At 42.2% G+C, this 21179-nt stretch overlaps 1 protein-coding gene across 19 annotated transcripts in view; it reads left to right on the top strand.

The window, feature by feature from the left end:
- phldb1b (pleckstrin homology-like domain, family B, member 1b) overlaps nt 1–21179 on the top strand; it is a 118972-nt gene that overhangs the window by 63642 nt on the left and 34151 nt on the right. For all 19 annotated transcript variants that reach the window (XM_039791847.1, XM_039791880.1, XM_039791889.1 and 16 more), the window contains exon 6: nt 6685–8180. In XM_039791847.1, coding sequence (XP_039647781.1) covers nt 6685–8180 — 1496 coding nt within the window. The remainder of the gene's footprint in view (nt 1–6684; nt 8181–21179) is intronic.

Raw genomic sequence — 21179 nt, 5'->3', positions numbered from 1 at the left:
GGCTCCACTCACACACACACACACACACACACACACACACACACACACACACACACACACACACACACACACACACACACACACACACACACACACACACACACACACACACACACACATAATGGAACAAAGATAATGTAGTCATGTGTATCTTTGAGTCTTTTTAATTTAATTGGACATAAAGTTTCAAATTTTGGCCCAGCTCTGTTCCTTGGGGCTTGGGCAGTACCCTATAAAAGTACAACTCCGTACCCTTTCTTCCAATATAATTTTTGTACCTATATAATATTACTTACCACAATGTACCTATAAATAATTGGGGAGTGACAAACCAAAGCTTACCTGTATCTATTGGTGGATTTTACTTCTCTTCTCACAATTAGAAATGACCAATGCCTAGTCTTGGCCAGGGGAGGATGTAGGGATGGAAGGGACAGTGGAGACAGACCAGGCAGTAGGAGTCACTAGTAATTTAACAAAGACTCGATCCCTCATGGCTTCCCACCCTCTAACACTACCACACGTTCTATACCGGCAGTTGAACCTGGATCTCTGCAGGGATGGACAAGAACTTTTTCCTCTTTCCTTGAAACCTCAGTCATTGAGCTGTCTTCACTCACTTTTATTCATTCAGGTTATTGGTCCAAATACCACGTGTTATATTGAGTCAATGCAGCACGTCCCCAAAACCTTCCGAAATTTTTTCCAAGTTGAGAAAGTTAGAGACACACACAACCCAATCAATTCCAATCAGTGTGATGTGAGAGAAAAAAGCTTACCGCTGCACTGCCGGTCAGACACTAGTTTTATGTTCGTATTGACCAGTTGAACTTGAATCATCATTGCTTTTCATCGGCTTTAAATACATTTAGTATGACACCACAACACCGCAGTGCTACTGTATCTTTATGATGCAGGTCACATTCACCTGTCTGTTGTTCAGTTTTGACAAGCTTTGCCAGGTCAGTCATGGTCCACTAACCAGCTGTCTTTAGCCAGCCGTCTTTCAGCTACCATCTATTTACTGATTGGACATTTCCTGTGCCTCTGTGCCTGGCCAAGCAGACAGCTTTGTGGCTCTGAGCTGCTTACTTAAAGTGGCCGACGGCTGGCGTTACAGTATCTTTTTCAGAGACTATTTATAAACCTCCAGTTCCATTCTACTGTCTGCCATCTCTGCACCCTCCCTCCCTGGGTTTCCCCTCCAGTCCCTTCTTGCAACCACCCACCGTCCCTCTATTTGTTAGCCTCGCTTTTCAATAAAAGGCCTTTATCTTCCTGTGATTTGGCTGCTGTACTGTTATCTGTCACTGGCTGCTCGACAGTCTGCAAAAAGTAGTGCTAAAGGCACGGCTGAATGCTCGTGATGCAGTTATTATGGTTGCAGTATGGCACCACCACATGTTGAATCTCTGATGTTCAAATGTTTTTCTTTATTATGCATTTAGAACAAGGGTCCATCAATAAAAAAAGGACTGGACAATTTTGGACAACAAACTGAGAATGTTTTTGCCATTGAAAGCAGGCTGCACCTCTTTCCTGCCCCTTCATTTCCATTTCCAAATCAGTTAAAACCCACATTTCCATCCCTACGGAAAATCTCTCTTTTCCTTTAATATTTCACTATATTGGATCAATGAGGTCTCTACGCAGTATATATTATGGAAAGGGTTAGGTTTATTCACAATATACGTATGGTCAAATCTAAATATGTAAATTTGCTCAACTTCTGTACGTAAGTATAAATGTATACTTCCATCTCATGCTACGTCATACTTAGGGTTGGGTATCGTTTGGTTTTTTTTCGATTCCGGTGCTAAATCGATACTTTTAAAACGGTGCCGGTGCCTAAACGGTAGCTGAACCGGTACTTTTCAATAAAGTAAAAAAAAAAAAAAAGAAGAAGAAAAAATATAAGGGCAGTAAACAACAGTCAGTGACTTGTTTATTGCTAAGGCCATGGTCAAAATTAAAGATTTAATAATAATGTAATAACTATAACAATAACTTATTTCACCAGTAAATTGCTGTTGAACCCCAGATGGGAAAAGGGTATTTTACAATTACTGTGAATGCGCACCACGAGGCAAACTGTTTTACGAATGTGCCACCGTCTGTGTTGTTTAATTCCGACAACGGCAGCTGCAAGTGAACGCACCGTCTGTGTTGTTTAATTCCGACCATATAAACATACTGTATATCTATGAATTGCGACAACGGCAGCTGCTGCTGCGCTGCAGAGCAGACTGTTACATCCCGCTGTTGAAGTCCTCCACAGTGAAATACAGTCACACTTTACACTGTTTAACGTTAGCTGTCAGCATTTTACCGGTGTTTAATCCAGCTGCTAGCTAAAGGTAGGCTAACGTTACATGCTGTCAGGTGTAGTGTAAAGTCAAGCACCGAAATGAGGCACCGAAACTTTCGTTCTTATTCGGTCTCGTTACTACCGTTTACGTCGGCACCGGTTCCCTATTGGCACCGAGTTTCGGTACCCAACCCTAGTCATACTGTACTTTTACTTCACACCACAATTATGAGGGAACTATTGTACTTTAAACTCCACTACATTTATGTGACCATTATAGTTACTTCTTGCAGATTAACATTTTACATACAAAACACAAGATGTGTTTTTAATATATGAGGCATTGCTATACATTCTAAATGTGTATAACAGTATATGCAATTGTTAAAAAATAAAAAATTGCTCTACCTTGAGCAACTACCACAGTAAAATGCCGATTACACAACACATAATATATAGCTTTGTGAATACTTTAACTTCACCTTTCTTTACTTTTAATACTTTAGGTTTGTTTTTCTAAAACAGTCTTTGTACTTTATTTGAGACGTTACTTGTAATGGAGTATTTTTATATTACAGTATTGCTACTAATTACTTAAGGATCTGAAAACTTCATCCACCACTAGTTTTGAAATATGTTGTGATGGGTTTTGAATGCCACAAAAGCTTGATTTCTTGCTGTTAGGTTCAAAGACGTGTATGGTCAAATAAAACATGGTTGCGGCTGAAGTTGTCATTGTGTGTATGCAACCTGGAGGCTTGAAAATCATCGTTCATTTAAAGCAGTGATTCTCAAAGTGGGGTCCCTGGCACTCTGCCAAGGGGGCTGTGAAAAGTTTGTTAGATTTATTCATTTAAATGAACATAAAATACAAAATTGTATTCATCTTTTTTTTTTACAAAAGGGTTCATAGTTCAACAAATAATATTAGAATTTTTAATATACCAGTTCATAGATTAGTCTTTGTCAATGCATGTTTTATATCTCTATAATAGGCTATTATTCTTGTTTTGTTCTTTTTACATAACTAAGACTATAGAAGTGTAAAAAAAAAGTGTAAAAAAGGCTACATAAAATAATTACAATGGACATACATGAGGGGGTCCCCGGTATATTCTCTATCTTGTAAGGGGTCTTTGGTTGGAAAAAGATTGAGAATCTCGGATTTTATTGGATTAACTTCCACTCTAAAACATTTTTTTTCCCAATTTGGAAGTTGTTCCTGTTTAAGTGTTGCTCTGGTAATCACACTTGCTTATAAAAAGCTGTCTTGCCATTGCCACTGTATGACAACAGTATATCCAGTTTAATTATGGTACAATATAATTCATCCATTGAATTTAGTTTTTCATGCCAATATCAGCATATTGCCAGTTTGTTGTCCAGATGATCATTAATTGATGCTTCTATCCCCGGTCTCATGTAAAACTGACAGAATCCGCGTTATAGAGACAATAACAACGAGAAGCTATAAAATCCACTGCCGTGACACTTTAAAACAACGCTGTAAAATCTCGCAGTAGTTCACATCACCCTGGAAAGGAAGAGCTATGTCAAGGTAGCCATGGCACTGGAAGTAAGACTAGTTTACCTTCAAAATAAAATAACATTGCTCATTTAAAGAAAACCGAGCTGTTCTTCTGAGCAATCTGGTCTCATGTTTGAATTAATGTGCGCCCTAAATGTATAAAGCCAGTATTATAACAATAAGGACAGTGTTGGTATTTGACCTTTCGCAACCTTAGGAAACCTTGAGATGGACATACCTTGTGGTATGTGCTCGTATTAGCGATTACAGCACATTTTAGCCTACACATTATTTTGCATGTGCACTTAAATTAAGCTGTGGTTTTATTTTGAAGGCAGTGACCGGAAATGCGCTGTTACGTTTTAAGTAACTTGACACCAGTGGTACGGGAGGCAGCAGCGGTGCCTAGCACCCCAACCCCCGGCTGAAATATCAACTCGGTGGTGAATTTCTGATCTCCCTCGGTGTGTGTGGAGCCAGGCACGGCTCCGTCAGACCCGGTATGTAACCGGTGTCCGGAGGAAGTGTGTGTCATATCAGGTGAACTGCACTGAAACTGACCGGGTCGCAGTTTTATTCCTTCATGTGAGTAACCCTGCTGCTTAATGCCTGAGCTTTGGGCAAGACAAGTGATACGAACCGGTCACACGCCAAACTCCATGAAAAATCTGTCGATTTTATGTTCACTTGCTTTTCTGGAAAGGTGCACACAGCGTAGGACATAATTACATACTTAATGCGATTCATTGGAATTTAATTCTTCATTCAGCATACATATTATCAATAAATATGTCCTTCATTCGGAAAAACAATCGCATTTCTTTTTAGCTTGGTTCACAATATCAGAATGTGCTCTGATTAGGGGATATTTAGGGAATGTCAGATGAACCCAGCGTATGTTTAAACAACTCAACCTTATTGACGATGTAATTGATGCCGAATTGTAGAGGTCTCCACATGTAAGACAATGTCTTAAGTCATAGTATATCGGCCACGGCCGTTTTACAGGCAGGTAAGCTAACATTAAATTGCCGTTTTTTTCAAATGAAGTTTGGCATGGTGCACTCGAGGCGATAGTCTGTGTACCATGACATCATTGCACGGGCTTTCCCTCAGCAAACGGTTGCTTACATTTTTTGTCACCCCACCCCCGTCGTTTTTGACTGTACATACACAAGAATCAAGCCGGTTTGTTGTCTGTGAGACACGATGGACGTGACATTGACATTCATGCGTTGCTAAACGGGTAGACCTCCTGCAGACCTTAACGCCGTACAATTTGCATGAAACTATAATACGATTTTTGTGTGGTCAGGCTGTCATGAAGGCAGTGCTTTATTGTATGGCAGAGTCATTTAAAGGGAGCAGGCAGGAAGCGGCTCCCATCTCTGTTGAATAAGCACAGCTGATGCATTATTTGTGAGCTTCTATATTTCAGAGCAGTTTTGCTTCTGGGACATCTCCCTCTGACATCATCATCAACAAATAGACAACATTGACTTCTATGTTATTCTGTTTTTTTTTGTTTGTGTAATTATTACTCAATCCCACAGTCATTTTCTATGATTTCTAATGTTATTACATCACTATTGGACATGACCGCTCTATTCTGTTGTCTTCTATTACCTCTCAGTGTTTGCACTGATGACTCTGTGCTACAATTATCTTCATGTTTCCATTTAAACAGACCACTCTATTTAAACAGATTTTATTTAGCCTTAATAAAACCTGATCTGTGCTCTGATCCCTGCCTCAAGGCCATGCTGGTGAAACTCCCACGTGGCCATGCGTTTCTGTTGTAATAATCTACTATACTGACATTAGAGAGAGAGAGAGAGACGGTTAAGATTAGATTACCCAGCCCGTGTCCTATGTTGCTTTCGGGCCACACAGTAATTGGGTTATGTAGGCACATTTTCTCCTGATCCCTATCCAATGCAAAGGCCTGTTTGTCTGTTCATCTCCTCGGCTGTGCCCCTCCTTCTTTCCTCACCACTAATCCCTCCTGTGACCTTACACTTACCTGTCTGCATGGCTTCTACACTGGGCTAGAAAGTGTTAAGATTTGTGGCAAACTAAGATAAACAGTTACAGACTATTGCTTTCGTTTTAGCTTGTTCATAACAATTCACTATTAGCTTAACAAGCACGCTGCTGTTGTAGAACAACAACAAGGTTACAGTAGTTAAGAAGGTACTTGTGTTAATAGCTCAGGCCGGTGATAAAGAGAACTGTGAGAAAGCTATTTTGGCTGACGAAAGACTAAGAATGAAATAATAAAGCGCTGTGAGACGGTATTTTACAACTCTGGGAAGTTACCATAGTGGCAATCAGTTCATCCTTCATCTGACAATTTCACGTTACAAGTAATCTACTAGGAATGTGGGCTAGCACAGATTTGATTGACTAGTGCAGGGTCCTTGCCAGATGATGATGCATTTGCGTTACCAGGGTCAATTCAGGCCTCAGCATCAGGACCCCCATCACCGATGGATTGCTCTCTTGAAAACAAAAGAGGAGGTTATGTTTTTTGACCCACGTCTAATCTGGGTCTGAACGCTGCTGAAGGAGCTTTGTAGTATTTGGTGCATTTGCTTCGAATTAAGCAAAGGTCATTCCAACATATCGCTATGTTGAGGTTTGATAAAACTGTATGACATTTAATAGCTTGGAACACTGGTTAAGAGTTTGTTTGAATTCTACAGTTTTGAGTATATTTTAGACTCCCAATTAATACTCCGTTGCCCAAGAGATTAAACATAACTGTATTCTATTTTGTACCCATTTGTTGTTTTTGTTTTATTAGACAAAGGCCAATGACAGTTGTTTTCTGTCTTCTTTTGCTCAGACACGGAGAGCTTCGTCAATGGGAATCACCAGGCCAGTCCAGCCCAGTCTCCTCCAGCTCCTGGAGAGAGAGTGCAGTCTGAGCACAGTGCAATCGTCAGCTCTATTGAGAAGGACCTCCAGGACATCATGGACTCCCTAGTCATGGATGACCCCCAGCCTTCTTCCTCGGAGGGCAAAAAGCCTCCCGGAGGCCAACCCGTTGCCCACTCCCCCCTGTCGCCCATGGTCAATGGAGGTGGCCGGTATCTGCTGTCCCCTCCTACCAGCCCAGGGGCCATGTCCGTGGGGTCCAGCTATGACAATACGTCCCCTCCCTTCTCTCCCCTCTCCTCCCCATCAGCGGCCAGCAGTGGGAGCTTTACAAGCCCGTCTCCTAGTGGAGGACCCCAGGACCAGAGTTCTTCTCTGCCGCCAGTGCCTGTACGTACCTCCAGCTACAACTTCACCACCCAGCCTCCGCCTGTACCCCAGCCACGGACCATACTGCCTAACTTCAGCAGCGGTGGGGTGGGCCACAAGGTTCAGGAAAGCCCCAGGCTGCAGAGGAAGGTTTTAACAGAGGCTCCTCCAAGCCCTAAGCCAAGCCGCAGAGGACTAGGCCAAGATGGGTCTGAGAGCCCCCGGTTGACTCTTCTGTCCTCTAATGAATCTCTCAGTAGTAGAAACGTAGTGCCAAGTAGCCCCAGACTCACTCCCAAATTCCCTAGCTGTCCATCCCCATCTCCCTCTAGTCCCAGGACCAAGACAACCACAGTGCTCCAGGAAAGACCTGCCAGCCCTTTCAGAGAGCAGACCAGTCTAGCTGATAGTGCCATAACCTCCAGCCCCTCCAGGCAGTTTTCCCAACCCACCAGAGCCTTCCAGCCTCCCTTGGACCCCATCGTCCACATCATCCAAGGATCGCCGCTTCAGCAGCATCCACGTTCGCTGCAGCCCCCTGAAAGCCCTCGCACGGTCAGGAGAAACATGGAGCTGAATGGCGGCAGTGGAGGGGGCAGCAGTATGAGAGAGCTGCCACCTCTTAGCCCCTCCATGGCTCGGAGAGGGGTCCCGGTACTCCCAGGGGCGCTTCCAGGGACAATTCCCACCTTGAGAACTCCAGAAAGCCCCACAAGTCTGGGCAAGCTTATCCCAGAGAGTCCCAGGCTCCGACGCAAGAGCGGATCTACATCCGAGGAGCCGACATGCAGCAGGGGGATCCGAGCCCGGAGTCCATCGCCTACCTCTATTATGATGGAGGGTGGCGGTGCGGGAGTACGGAAGGCGAGCTTTGGGAATTCCCTGTCACCCGCTTACAGTCTGGGCTCTCTGCCTGGCTCGTCCCCCGTAGCCAGTCCCAGGACCCAAAGGAAGATGTCCGCAGGGAGACCCCACCCCGGGATGAGGGAGAGAAAGAACAGCATCACAGAGATCAGCGACAACGAGGACGAGCTGCTGGAGTACCACCGACGACAGAGAGAGGAGAGGCTTCGAGAGCAGGAAATGGAGAGACTGGTGAGTCAGGAACACATGTCACTAGGCAACTACTGGCACTTAGTTTACATTTAAAAAGAACACATTTCAGTCATGTACTTGTTACACCATTTTGACTTAAAGGTTAATGCAGATTTACTTGATCCGTCACAGGGTTTGTTCCTATTTCTTGCTCATGACTTTGGGTCAGTTTTTACAGTAGAGTGTACCTGATAGCTACACTTAATCCTATCAGGGATTTTCAGGTTTAGACAGATGTTGGGATGCTGAGATTATTGCTCCACTAAAAATATTGAAGGTTCATCCCCGACCACATTTTTCAGTTCATTCTTTGGGAATATAGTCACAACCAATGATTATTTTCTTTATCTATGAATATATATATATTTTTTTAAAGATAATTTTTTGGGCTTTTCCGCCTTTAATGGACAGGACAGCTAGGGGAGAGGGGGGGGAGAGACATGCAGGAAATCGTCACAGGTCGGACTCGAACCCTGGAACTCTGTGTCGAGGCGTTAACCTCTCAGTATATGTGCGCCCGCTCTACCAACTGAGCCAACCCGGCCACATGAATTTGTTTTTTGACTATTTTATTGTTTAGCCCATACAATGTCAAAAATAGCCATTACAAGTTCCTGGAGACCAAGGCAAAATCTTTTAATTGCTTGTTTTGTCCTACCAAAAGTCCAGTAACCGAACAATATTCAATTTACAGTGATACAAAACAAAGAAAACCTGCAAACCCTCACATTTGACTAGCTGTTTTTTCCTTGATAAATGATCTAAATCGGGGATCTTCAGCAGGGGGTCTGGGAAAGTTCTTTTCAAAAATTTAAAAAGTCTTAACATGAATCCAATATATTTTTAGCAAGTATAAATCCCCACTGCTTACTGGCCTATAGGTGTGTAAGGTGGTCACTAAGGTAGCCATCCACAGATACAGTTAACCTTAAGGATTCACTGTGCCACATGTATGTTTAACATTAAAACATGGGCTTACACGTTATTGTTGGCCCAGTTTACAGTAATATGCAACTTAATTTTCTACAATATATGTAGTAGGGGGTCTGATCTGTCTTTCTTTCAGTTAAGGAGTCCTTGGCTTAAAAAAAAGACCCCTGATCTTAAAGGATAATTCCGGCACAAAACGAACCTAGGGGTTAATAACATATGTGTACCCACTCTGTCGTTCTCTGGGACATGTTTTCATGCCAATCAAATGTGTTTGTAGCTTGGAACATGCTAGCGCGAACCGCTGATTAGCTTACAGCGCTAGTATATGGGGCACAGGGACATGCAAATTAAATCGCTATTTAATACCACAAAAAAGGCTCAAAATATCACCACACCTTACCGTTAGCATAATGAGGGTCACTAAATGTTAACCGAAGCATTGAGAATGTTGTAAGTGTACAGTTAGTTTATTGAAAAGATAGATTATAAAGACAGTCACGTTTATGTTTACATAAGACACTTCTGTTCGGTGGCCATAGCTTCACAAGTCCGCAGGTAGCTACACCACCAGTTTCCCGAAGTACGAGGCTGTGTTGCTGCATTGACTACCGGTAGCTCTCTTTCTCTCTCGTAGCCCTTTCACGGAGCTCCCGCAGCTCTTCGTCAGTATATTCCGGCTCGAAAAGATAAGGACGTCAATCAAACTGAAAGGGTTCGTTTGTCGATGTTTTGAAATTTGGTTGAATAATCTGCCTGTATATCCTGTGGAAGCACTAGCTAGTCTGTTGTTGCGTTGAGTGCTTCTCTTATGCGCTCAGTGCTTTCTTCCGGCAACATCGGACCATGGGAGATTCCACGTTGTGCCCCATATACTAGCGCTGTAAGCTAATCAGCGGTCCGTGCTAGCATGTTCCAAGCTACAAACACATTCGATTAGCATGAAAACATGTCCCAGAGAACGACAGAGTTGGTACACATATGTTATTAACCCCTAGGTTCGTTTTGCGCCGGAATTGTCCTTTAATAATGAATCGACTATCAAGTTGTTGTCTAATTCTTTTCTGTCAATCGACTAATAACTTAATCAACTAATGGTTTCAGTGCTACTTGAAACCTCTGTATTCCTGTGTTTGCAGTCTGAACACCATAAGACAATCCACTTTATGTTTTGTTTGGCAAATAATTTTTTTCCAGGGATTTGAGAGGATTGTCTTAAAGGTCCAATGTGTACCATCTAGCGTTGAGATCATATATCGCAATCATCTCTCTCGCGCCACGCAGTTCAAAGTACTTATTACAGCTACGGTAGCCTTCACGCTTCAAAAAGCCGGTCTCTTGCTCTTTTCAATCCTTTTCGGGGCGAAGAAGAAGACTCCTGTTACTGAAATTTGGATTTTGAATACGTGTGGTCCTCCATGTTTCTTTCTTCAAAGTTGCCGGGGGTTGGGAAGCTACGATACCCATTAGCAGCATTAGCAGCACCTGTGAGTTTATCATGTGACAGTGAAAATGCGAAAGGCGGAGCAGTATGTCCTGTATGTCCCTTACCAGCTAACGTATTTCAAGATGGCGCATGAATATGGAGCGTGTACCCCAGTTCATGCGAATGCAAATGTAAAATTTAAAGCCAAAACAACAGATTTTGATAATGAACAACTAAACACGTTACACACTGGACCTTTTAGGGCACCTTGTAACCCTTGTAAAAGAATGCCATTGGTCTGATTATCACTAGAAGATTTCTCCTTTGCAAAGAAATGTTGCAAATATTTCTGCACAGGTTTGGTCTAACTTTAATCTGTATGACCTTGTGGAGGAGCGGAGTGTGACGATTGCAGTGTCTTCAATTGTCTGGAAAAGGAGGAGTAACCCGGCCCGTAAACCATCTCAGTGTACTGTCTGTTACTTGGCTGTTTGCTGTCTAAACTGCTACTGACATGCGGTAACAGGGCACCCAGATGAGCCCATAGCAACCACATTGTTTGTTGTTTCCTAAACTGAACAGAGGGGGGAGGGAGCGGCGTTAGACATCTTGAACTTGTCTGCCAGTCTGAATGAAACTACTGAGACAAAGTCCTTTAAAAAGTCTTTATGTGTGTTTGTGCCTGCGTGAGAAAGACGTTTGCCTGTCCTGCTTGTAATTACAAAATGGGTGTTTTTTAAATTGTGAGGCTGAGCGAAGACTGAGACGACATGCCCTCTTTCTCTGTGTACCAGGTCATGTTGAAACAGTGTGTCGGCAGCGCCGGATCCATACAATGAGACAGTGTTTAACCCGTAACAGGGAAGTGGGCTGTGCTAAAGGTTACAAGGTCTGAAGATCTGTAGATCAAAATCAATAGTTGTTTTTTCCCCTCAGATATTAGCAGTTATTATCATGCTTTGTTCTTTACAAGATGGTAGTCTGCTAGTCAGTGTTAGCAGGTCTGGCCCTCACCACAGAGATAGGGAGCCAAAGTGAAACTGGTCCTGTGTTGCCATCCGTTGTTGTGGTTTGGCTTAGGTTAGTTAATGGTTAGGCATCGCGGATATATCCAGGTATTAGGGTACCTCAATTTCTGACCTGATACGGTCGCATAGCGTTCCCCATAGAGAAAAGTCAAAAGGTTAATTTTTACCACTTGTCTGCATCTTCCTGGGTATTTTTGTTATCCAACAGATGTCTGCTGTCTGCCCAGAGTGATAAAAACATTGATTTCACCCTGAGAAAACGTGTTGTCATTCTGGCCAGATAGTAGACATCTGTGGGATCATGAAAATGCCTTTTGAAGATACATGCTACTGCTGCATAACAGGTCAAATATTTGCCTTTGACTTTTCCCCTAAGAATTGAGTGAGCAAATCACAGAGTAACATAGAGAGAGAGCTGAGGTCACAGATGGGGCCATGGCCAGTTAAACATCAGGTTGACAGACTGAGGCCGGTCGAGAGGCGACCTATGAGAATGAACAAGGAGGGTCAACCCCAAACATGTTCTTTAGACAGTTTAGCTTAAATAAAATCACGACCGGTTCAAATTCTAACCTTTCTAAATTCTATTATCTTAGAATATTGATAAAACATGTTAAATATGTTGTATGTAAATAAAGTAGCCAACGCTTGAGTTACAGAAGCTAGCAGAGCAGCAGCTAGCCTGTACCTATCTAAACACATCCGTAGATATTTCATTTACTTCTATTTTCTTTGCACATTTAATTAATTGAATTGTTTGTTATTTTTGGTGAATATTGGTTTGGTGGTTTACATTGCCACTGCCAACTAACCTAAATGAATGTCATTAGGGTAAGTTGAGTAGAAGGTTGTAGTCTCTTATTATGGTCTGCAAACTTTTTTCACTCTTACAACATTAACATTTGTAGGAGAAACACTGCAGGCTATTTGCACCTGTAGCCTTCACATACCCCTATTAGTCAAACCCTCAATCTTTTGATTTCGTTGAAAGGTTTTTAGCCACAACCACCTTTGGACTAGCACAACTTGCAGGCACACAAAGAAAATATTGACATTTGGGCTCCTGGGTAGCTCACCTGATAGAGGGCACGCTCATATATAGCAGTTTACTCTTGGACGCAGCGGCCGCAGGGTCGACTCCAGCCTGCGGCCATTTGCTGCATGTCATCCCCCCTCTCTCTCCCCTTTCATGTCTTCAGCTGTCCTATACAAATAATTGCCTAAAATGCACACACAAGATAAACGAAGAAAATATTGGCATTAGATGCAAATAGCTCATAGAACACAAGTCAAAGAACACACTTATGTCAAGTAAATAAAGCGTACGTGGACAGGCGAGGGCTTCCGGAGACACAAAGGTGAGATTCCTCAGCAGCCTGTTATGTTATTGTATTTTTTGGAACACGGAAACTTGCAGCTCTTCGAGAAGGCAGGGCGTGGAGCTGCAGGGCCTGTAATTAGTCACAGTTGACTCACTGTCATGACAGAGTTTTCTTGCCCCAGAGCGTCTGCATTTAAATCATTTCACACACGGCCTGCTACTCATTCACACAACTGATTACCAGAAAACAAAGTTATGTGAACAGTGAGTCTGGGAAAAGTTTATTCAGGGAAAGGAGTGTTATTGTGAAATCAACAGTAGAGTACACAGCTCAGAGGCAGCAGGAGGCTGCTGGGAGTCTCCAGCTCCATACTGACGTATCAGGCTTATATTGGGCTTGGAATGGATTGTGGCCTGTTGGTGTTGTTTAAATGCATTTTAATTACATTGTATACTTGATTTATACCCCACCTGTTATGTAGTGCTTAATGTGGAATATTGGTACTGTTTAAATGCATTTTAATTACATTGTATACTTGATTTATACCCCACCTGTTATGTAGTGCTTAATGTGGAATATTTATAGTGTGGCATTTAGGCTTTTTCAATGCAATTAGTGTAAATACTGAAAGGCTTCAAACAGGCTATTTGATAGAAAACCTGTGTTATAAACTGGGGACACGAACACAGCTCCTGTTTCCGTGGCAACCAGCACGCCAGAGTCCACTACTTGATTCTCCGGTGAATGCCACAGTTTTGGAATATTTTACAAAGATCGTGTGAATTTGTTGAGTTTTGTCAGGTAGTTATGTTATATCAAAATCATGGAGACTGTGGAATAAAACTTTTTTAAAGGGCTTTCAACCCAAAAGACAGTATGATGTGACAGTAATAAAGCGACCATTCAATAAACAACTAATACAGCAACCAGAGGTTACAGTATCTTATCTGTGTGAAATTATTATTAAAGACATTTTTAATTCAATTTTATACACTGTATGTTGAATTTAACACATTTATCATCATTTACTGTGATATATTTAGTTACTGTTAGACTTTATTATTTGCTTTATTGAAGCATCTGAGAGAGTGGAACAAAAATAAAAATTACTGTCTATGTCCAAAGACCCTTAGGGCCCTATTTTAACGATCTAAGCGAACGGCGTGACGTGCATGGTGCGTTTAGGGCGTGTCCAAATCTACTTTTGCTAGTTTGACGGCGGAAAAAAAGGATCCGTGTGCCGGGCGCCTGGTTCAAAAGGGTTGTACTTAGTGTCTTAATTAATCATAGGTGTGTTTTGGGCGTAACATGCAATAAACCAATCATCATCTGTGTCATCATCTCCCATTCCCTTTAAAAGGCAGACGCGTTTGTACTTTGGCGCATTGCTATTATGATGGCGGATTTGCACCGTAATATTTTTATTTCTAATCTTTTGCCCGTTTGTGTGCTGCTGCGCTTCCCTGTGTGTGTGTGTGTGTGTGTGTGTGTGTGTGTGTGTGTGTGTGTGTGTGTGTGTGTGCGTGTGTGTGTAACAAGCATAGTGTGCGAGCGCTGTGCATAAGCCTAGGTGCATTTTACTAATTCATTGTTAAAATAACAATGAAATGCTGCGTTATTGACTTTAGACCAGGTTTTTGTTGGTCAGTGGCACGATCGCTTCCCGCTGCCTCAAGATAGCAATACACCAAGAATGCACTTGAACACACCTCCCTGTAAGACCAGCACGCCCATGGGCGCAAAGATGGGCGCAGGTGCATTTGCTATTTAAACGACGTGGGTGCTGGACGGGAAATTGCCAACTGTTTCGGTCTTAAACTAGCAAAGACACTTGCGTCGGGCTTTGTGCTGCGCTGCGCCGGGTGCAAGATAGGGCCCGTAGTGTCTTTAATCTTAGAGACTTAGACAACAACCCCATTAGCCCTGGTCACAGCCCTGGTCAGGAAGTATGTCTCTCACAAGTCCCCTTTAACTTTATAAAAGTTTTTTACTAAATTGCTGGATTTGCCCTTTAACCTGAACAGATTATCATTCAACATTGTGATTCCACATTATGTTGTATTGTTATTGTGCGGAGTGTTTTAGTTTCCCCATGGTGTTTCAGAGAAGACTTTTCTACCCTGACATGAAAAAAGTAACAGCACTAAATACTTGTAAAGTTTTTACCCATGAGGAAGCAAATGTTCACATTTAAAAAAATGTGCATCAGTCTGAAATATCTGTTGTGGGCAGTGTCATTTAAAAATATATATCAGTTAAATGATAGCAGTGTCAAACGACGGGAAAAAACTCCTTAAACAGGATTTAATTCATCTCAATTACGTTTTCCTTTGGAGCCTGGAGGTGAGCTCCCTCTGATGACCAGTCTGCAGGGAACACTGTTTTCCTGTGTCCATCTGATCCAAGCTGTCCAGCCTGGCACTGCTCCCTCCACATGGCCGTCTGACTGACACGCTGACTTGGCAAACACACTTGGCATATGAGCCGAGTCGCCGCGTGCTTCGTCTGTCCAGACATACACGCCACTCTTCTGTTAACTACAGATGACCTCATCTTTCCTATGACGTTAGTTCGGATTACACTATTGTTTTGAATGAGCGGGTTCCCTCGTCACTTTTTGTATCCTATTTGATCAGACCAGTATGGCTCTGCTATTACTTTGAATAGGCACAAAGTCAGCTTCTCTCTCAACTCACTTTCTCATTTGCTATTTTTTACTTGGGTTTTTGAGTTCATTTTACACAGTGGCACATTATCTTTTTGTGAAGAACTCCTGTTTGATTCCCACTCTAATTAGCTTGCTTGACTTGGTTGTGTGGCGATAGCAAGGAGGGGGCAGACTCATCATCATTCTCATTTTCATTGTAACACAAATACAAATGTACTATAGTAGTGTGATTTTTGCAAGAATCTGTACCAAACAAAGATGTTTTCCTTTTGATTTGTAGGCCCACTACGTCTCTGCAGCACCACAGTGACACAATAAATACTTCATTCAGAATGGTTAGACACATATTTTGCCTTTAACAAATATTGCGCCCCCCTTCCCCCTGCGATTTGGATATTGCACTAGTCCATATTGCAATTTCGATAAAATTGCGATTAATTGTGCAGCCCTATTCCTGTGTTGTTGCAATGGCTACTGGCTGCTGCTGGAGGTATGGTAAAGGTCACAGATTGCTAAATGCAACCTTAATAAAAGCCTTCATGAGGCGTTTTTTCCCCCAGACACTCAAGTCTCGTTGGACTCAGGTCAGTGTTTTTGTGAATTGCTCTTGAAATATCAGGGATGGCGCTTTAGTTCTGAATATGTCGCCTTAGGCAGATATTTCATTTAGTGGCAATTGAAAATGAAGTTTAGCCTTTATCATCATACGGCAGGCCGCCACCAACAACCTGAACCAGTCTGCTCTGTCTTTTTCTTGCCCCTTTGTCTGCGCTGTTCTGTCATTTTCCAGCCCAGCAGGATGTCACAGATGTCGGCTGTACGTGACACGGAGAAATGTCTGTCCTGCATGGTTGGCATCTTTGCTACTGTCAATGAGGATTGGCAGACCAAATATACCCTCACACAGAACACCACATATATATACCAGCATCTTACAGAGCACGGCCATATATATCCAGCTACTGCTTGGACACCCGACCTGCCCACCTAGACCGCCAAATATATATCCTGCACCTACACGGACACAGTACTGTACAAACCCACTGACCAGCGGGTGTTACTGTCTTCATGCTGAAGGGGAATTTTTGCAGAATTGCACACAGTTTTCTGTAATTTTCTGTAGAGGGAAAAAATGTATATAGCAATAAATGTTTAGACTACAGGTTCCACCTTCCCATTTGCACGTAACCACAAGGCAGATTACTATCATTTTTACTGTTTTTGGGTTGACATCTAAACAGGCTCGAACAGATAAGACAGATGAGTTGACTCTTAATCAGGGATAGCAATAAATCTGTTTCCCTGCCCGTCCAAAGGAAAGCTGCAGTAATCCAGTCTTGAGACAGCACCAACAAATATGCCACATTCCAGATTAGGACAACCTCATGTCACTGATGCAGTGTTGCTTTTATTCTCTCCGTGGTGTTTAATTGATCATCAGAGAATATACAGCAGAGGAGGCAGTATCTTGGGAGTGACTTGTTTTGCTCCTATTGTAAATACTATAAGCATTCGGTCATAACTGCAGTAGTGCAGCCTGTTGTGTGGTTACCTCTCCACTAGAGGGGGTCGTCTATCTGTTTAATGTTATTAAAGAGTGAATCAGAAAAATGCAATTAACTCTGTTATTGTGACAAGAAGCAGGAATGAATAACATTTCATGATTATGAGCTGAGTTGCAACATTTGTTTGTGTTATTTCACAAATTCTGAAATGTATTCATATTATTATTTATTTCATGATCTCTTATTTATTCATTTAAAGTTGAACACTTTGGGTCTCTACAGAGCACTGTGAAACATTATTAGCACATAAAGACTGCATAGTGGTCAAATGTTTTTGACCACCTAAGCTAAATTGGCCCTTTATTATTGCAGTCAAATTTGAATTTCAAACTCCTATCTTCAATGTTAGGGTAAGTAACACCTTCTTCGGTGGCCTCTCTCCTATTATGTAGTCTCACCCTGACTCCTGGAAACCCCTGATACCATTCAATTAAGAATATAATTGTCTGTAGGTCTGTTTATATGCTTCTACTTAATGTTAAATGCATCACAAACCACTTCAAAGAGTTTCCCTTATTTGCTGCATTATTAAACAGTCAAAACAAATAAAATAATTACAAGAAGTCCGATTATGTGCACATATGCAGCAAATATTAGCCTCACTTAAAGCTAAATGTACTTCAAAGCATGTTTTTAAACCTGGTTTGTTAAAATTTTCTGCATTTAACAACTGAAACAAAAATTATTATACCTTTTTTGCCTGGATTAAATTTATTAGCCTATTTCAATAAAGAGCAGGCAGTGCATACAGTGTTAAGTTCTACTCGGTATATAAAGTTAGCTCCTTTGCTTTTCTTAGAACCAACCAGCAAGCCACCTCCCAAATGAGGAAGTCCCTAAATATTATGATACTCTTAACTCCGCCCCTGTTCACATCGATGCCTCACCTCCTCTCACAAGACCTGAGTGGTGGGGTCTGGGGGGGGGGGGGGCTGTGGTGGGAGGTAGGCTGCTCTCCATCCGTCCCAAAGTAGCACAGTCAGTTGTTAAATCACTTTACAGTACAGGAGGAGCGGTGTGGAAGCGCAGGGAGCTGCAACATCTTACACTCTCGTTACAGAGCTGTAGAGTAAAGATCCTGAGTGTGTATATAAGTGTGTGTGTGTGTGTGTGTGTGTGTGTCTGTCATGGACCGGTATCATGTGCTGGGTGGCAGCAGGACTGTACCGGGGCCGAGACGAGGTCCGAGCAGGGAGCAGGCCATGGTGTATCTGCTCGCTCTGGCTAAAGAGAAGCCGGCCTTTCTCAACAGTGTGGCAGCACTCATGAAGGTAACAGATGCCGCTGCTAATATTAACAAAGCTCTGCCAGTTGTTGCTCTCTGAATGGATTTAAATAGACTGACGATGTTCCTGTGATGGGGCCTTTGGTTTTAAGATATTATACACGGTGCTTGGAAAGGCCTGTTGCCTACATGTGATGCTGTGGTTACAAGCTGGCTCAGTCATTAACAAAGGAAGCTTTCAGGCCCTCATACTGCTTTTCTGCATTCACGAGTCGGGCTTAAAAGATATGCTGCATGTATGTATGTATCACATTATGGCAGGTGAGATGGCCTAATCTATAGTGTGTGGAAATTTCAGTTCTGCTGTAAATCGAAGGGGCAGGTACAAACTAGAGAATCCTGCGATATGTAATAAATGAGAAAATGCACTAAATAACCTCTAAAAACTACATTTTACCACATCAAGTACAGTTTACATGTTAGGAATGTAAATATGGTAGCTCAGCTATAATGGAAGGAGCTGCTGTTTCCATTGTACTAGAAAGGTAATAACGTCTTAGCTATCAAGCTAAGAAATGCTCGGAAACACCTTGTTCGAATGTATCCAAATATGCAAATACATTTCAATTCAATTCAATTCAAAGCACTTTATTTGTCCCCAAGGGGCAATTTTAAAAAGGCACATTACAGTAACTTATCTCAGCATTCCAAGGAACAAGGGACAAATCAACAACATAAGCAGCATGCATACTGTACATCAACCCACCAACATAATCCACAGCCACACTGCACAACCACACACTAATTTATGTATTGGACAATAAGACATGACAGAAATAGGTACTAAACCAGAATGATTTATCAGAGATTGAGTTTATTGCAGATAAGGGTCAAGAGGTCACCGAGTCATGCTGTAGCTCCACTGAGGCAGTAGATTGACATGGAGCAGAAGAGTGGCATGTGGTTATAATGATGATGGACACCAGAGATTGTTTTAGAGGAAAGGGGCAGGGATGTGTATGTTTGGGAATGAAAGGATGAGGTTAAATAGAAACTTAAGTCAGGCTCCCCCTCAGTTCCCCCTCTAACATGCTAAACTACGATATTGACCATGGTCATCATTACCTGCGAACCATAAACACATTAGCATGCTTAAGATTAGCATTTCACTAAAGACACAGCAGCCTCACAGAGTTACTAGCATAGCTGTAGACTCTTAGGCCGGCCACACGTGGCGTGAGCGTGTCAGCTGCATGGCGTGTCCGTTTTTATTTCCGTTCCCATGTTAACAGGTTAGAGCTTGCACACTGCCTGCGTGACACGCACTTCTCAGGTGCGGCTCGAGCCGCGCCGAAAACGCGTGCATGCTAGAGATAGGACCGACGCCTACTTTTCACGCGACACGCAAGCGTGTTGGAAGCGTTTCCAGGCAAAATACAATAGGAAAAGATATAAACATTTGTCATTTTGACACAAATACATATGAATAAATGACATGTTGATGTTTGAAAGTCTCTAGGTTTTGACATGAATGTAGATATAAATGTAATTTAAAAAAATTATTGATTTTCAAATACTACACCTGTCAATACAGAACGAAATATTCTGTAGCCTATTTTGCCGTCAATACTGCCGACGTTGTCTTTGCTGTAATCAAATCGGTATATATTTATGTTTAACATGAAGTATACTACTGCTTGAGTGCAGTTTATCAATGGGAAACATACATGTGTACAGACAAGGCTAGCAGCAGTCTACGTGTTTCTACGTGTTTAAAAATCCACGCAGCTGACACGCAACAGAAACGCCACACTCACGCCACGCATCCAGTGTGGCCGGCTTTAGCCTTGTTTTTTGATTAATGACTTAAATGATTTAAGTCGTTGGAAAAATGGTTGTTGATTTTCTTTCTGTAGATCGACTAATCGATTAACTGACATACCGTCAGATGAGGTTGAAGAGCTCCTTCGATATTATTATATTTCCTGACTGTTTTAATGCTACAGAATTCCATAAAATAATTCAGCGAAATGCATATACAAAAACCTTTTTTGGAATGACAATGATGCTATTTGCAGTCAGTTTTTCTAATAAGAAACATACATTATAAATTACATAGAACTCCTTGGATAGTAACGTGGCTGTTAAGCTCCAGGCGGCTGTGTGCATCCTCTAGTTTGACAGCTGGACAACTGTTTACTTTGCCTGGTATGCTCTCTAAATCTCCTCTGGCTAAACAGTCTCACATGGAGATACAGTACAGCGGCTCACTACTGTTCCAACCAGCTGCTATTGACTTATAGATATTTAATCTCATCATTTCTTGTGCACAGCAAATTTAACTTAACAAAGCTGATGCAACTGACTGCAGATCTTTCAGACGTGGTCTTATCTCTATCCTATAACAATAATCAAGCCGTAAGCCTGCTTATTATCGGCAGCAGTGTTTAGAGGATGTGAAAATACGACTCCCATCTAGCCTTTAATCACTGTAACTAGTCTTTGATGTTGTCATCTCTACGCTGGAAGTGCTTGACATAATAATGGGAACCCAGTCCTCACTTTGAGAGATGCCTCCAGGGCTTGGATCCCAGTTGAAGAAGAAGCTTCAGTGGTTTAAATGCCAGCCGCCCCCACCGGGAGCAACGACTCCATAGTTTCATCTTAAGATCCGTACCAGTGACATCAATATGAAGGACCACCAGCTTGTTATTCAGAGAGGTTGGCTGCCGTGGAGAGCCTGCTTGTCCTATTCCCCCTGCCTGGCTTTGATGCTTATGTGTTCCACAGGGGGGAAAAGAATAAACGCAGCAGCAGAAAATAAAATAGAAATAT

The sequence above is a fragment of the Perca fluviatilis genome, chromosome 2 (genome assembly GCF_010015445.1).
Source record: "Perca fluviatilis chromosome 2, GENO_Pfluv_1.0, whole genome shotgun sequence".
NCBI lineage: Eukaryota > Metazoa > Chordata > Actinopteri > Perciformes > Percidae > Perca > Perca fluviatilis.
Note: the sequence above shows the minus strand (reverse complement) of the source record. Positions and strands in the feature narration are given on the sequence as shown.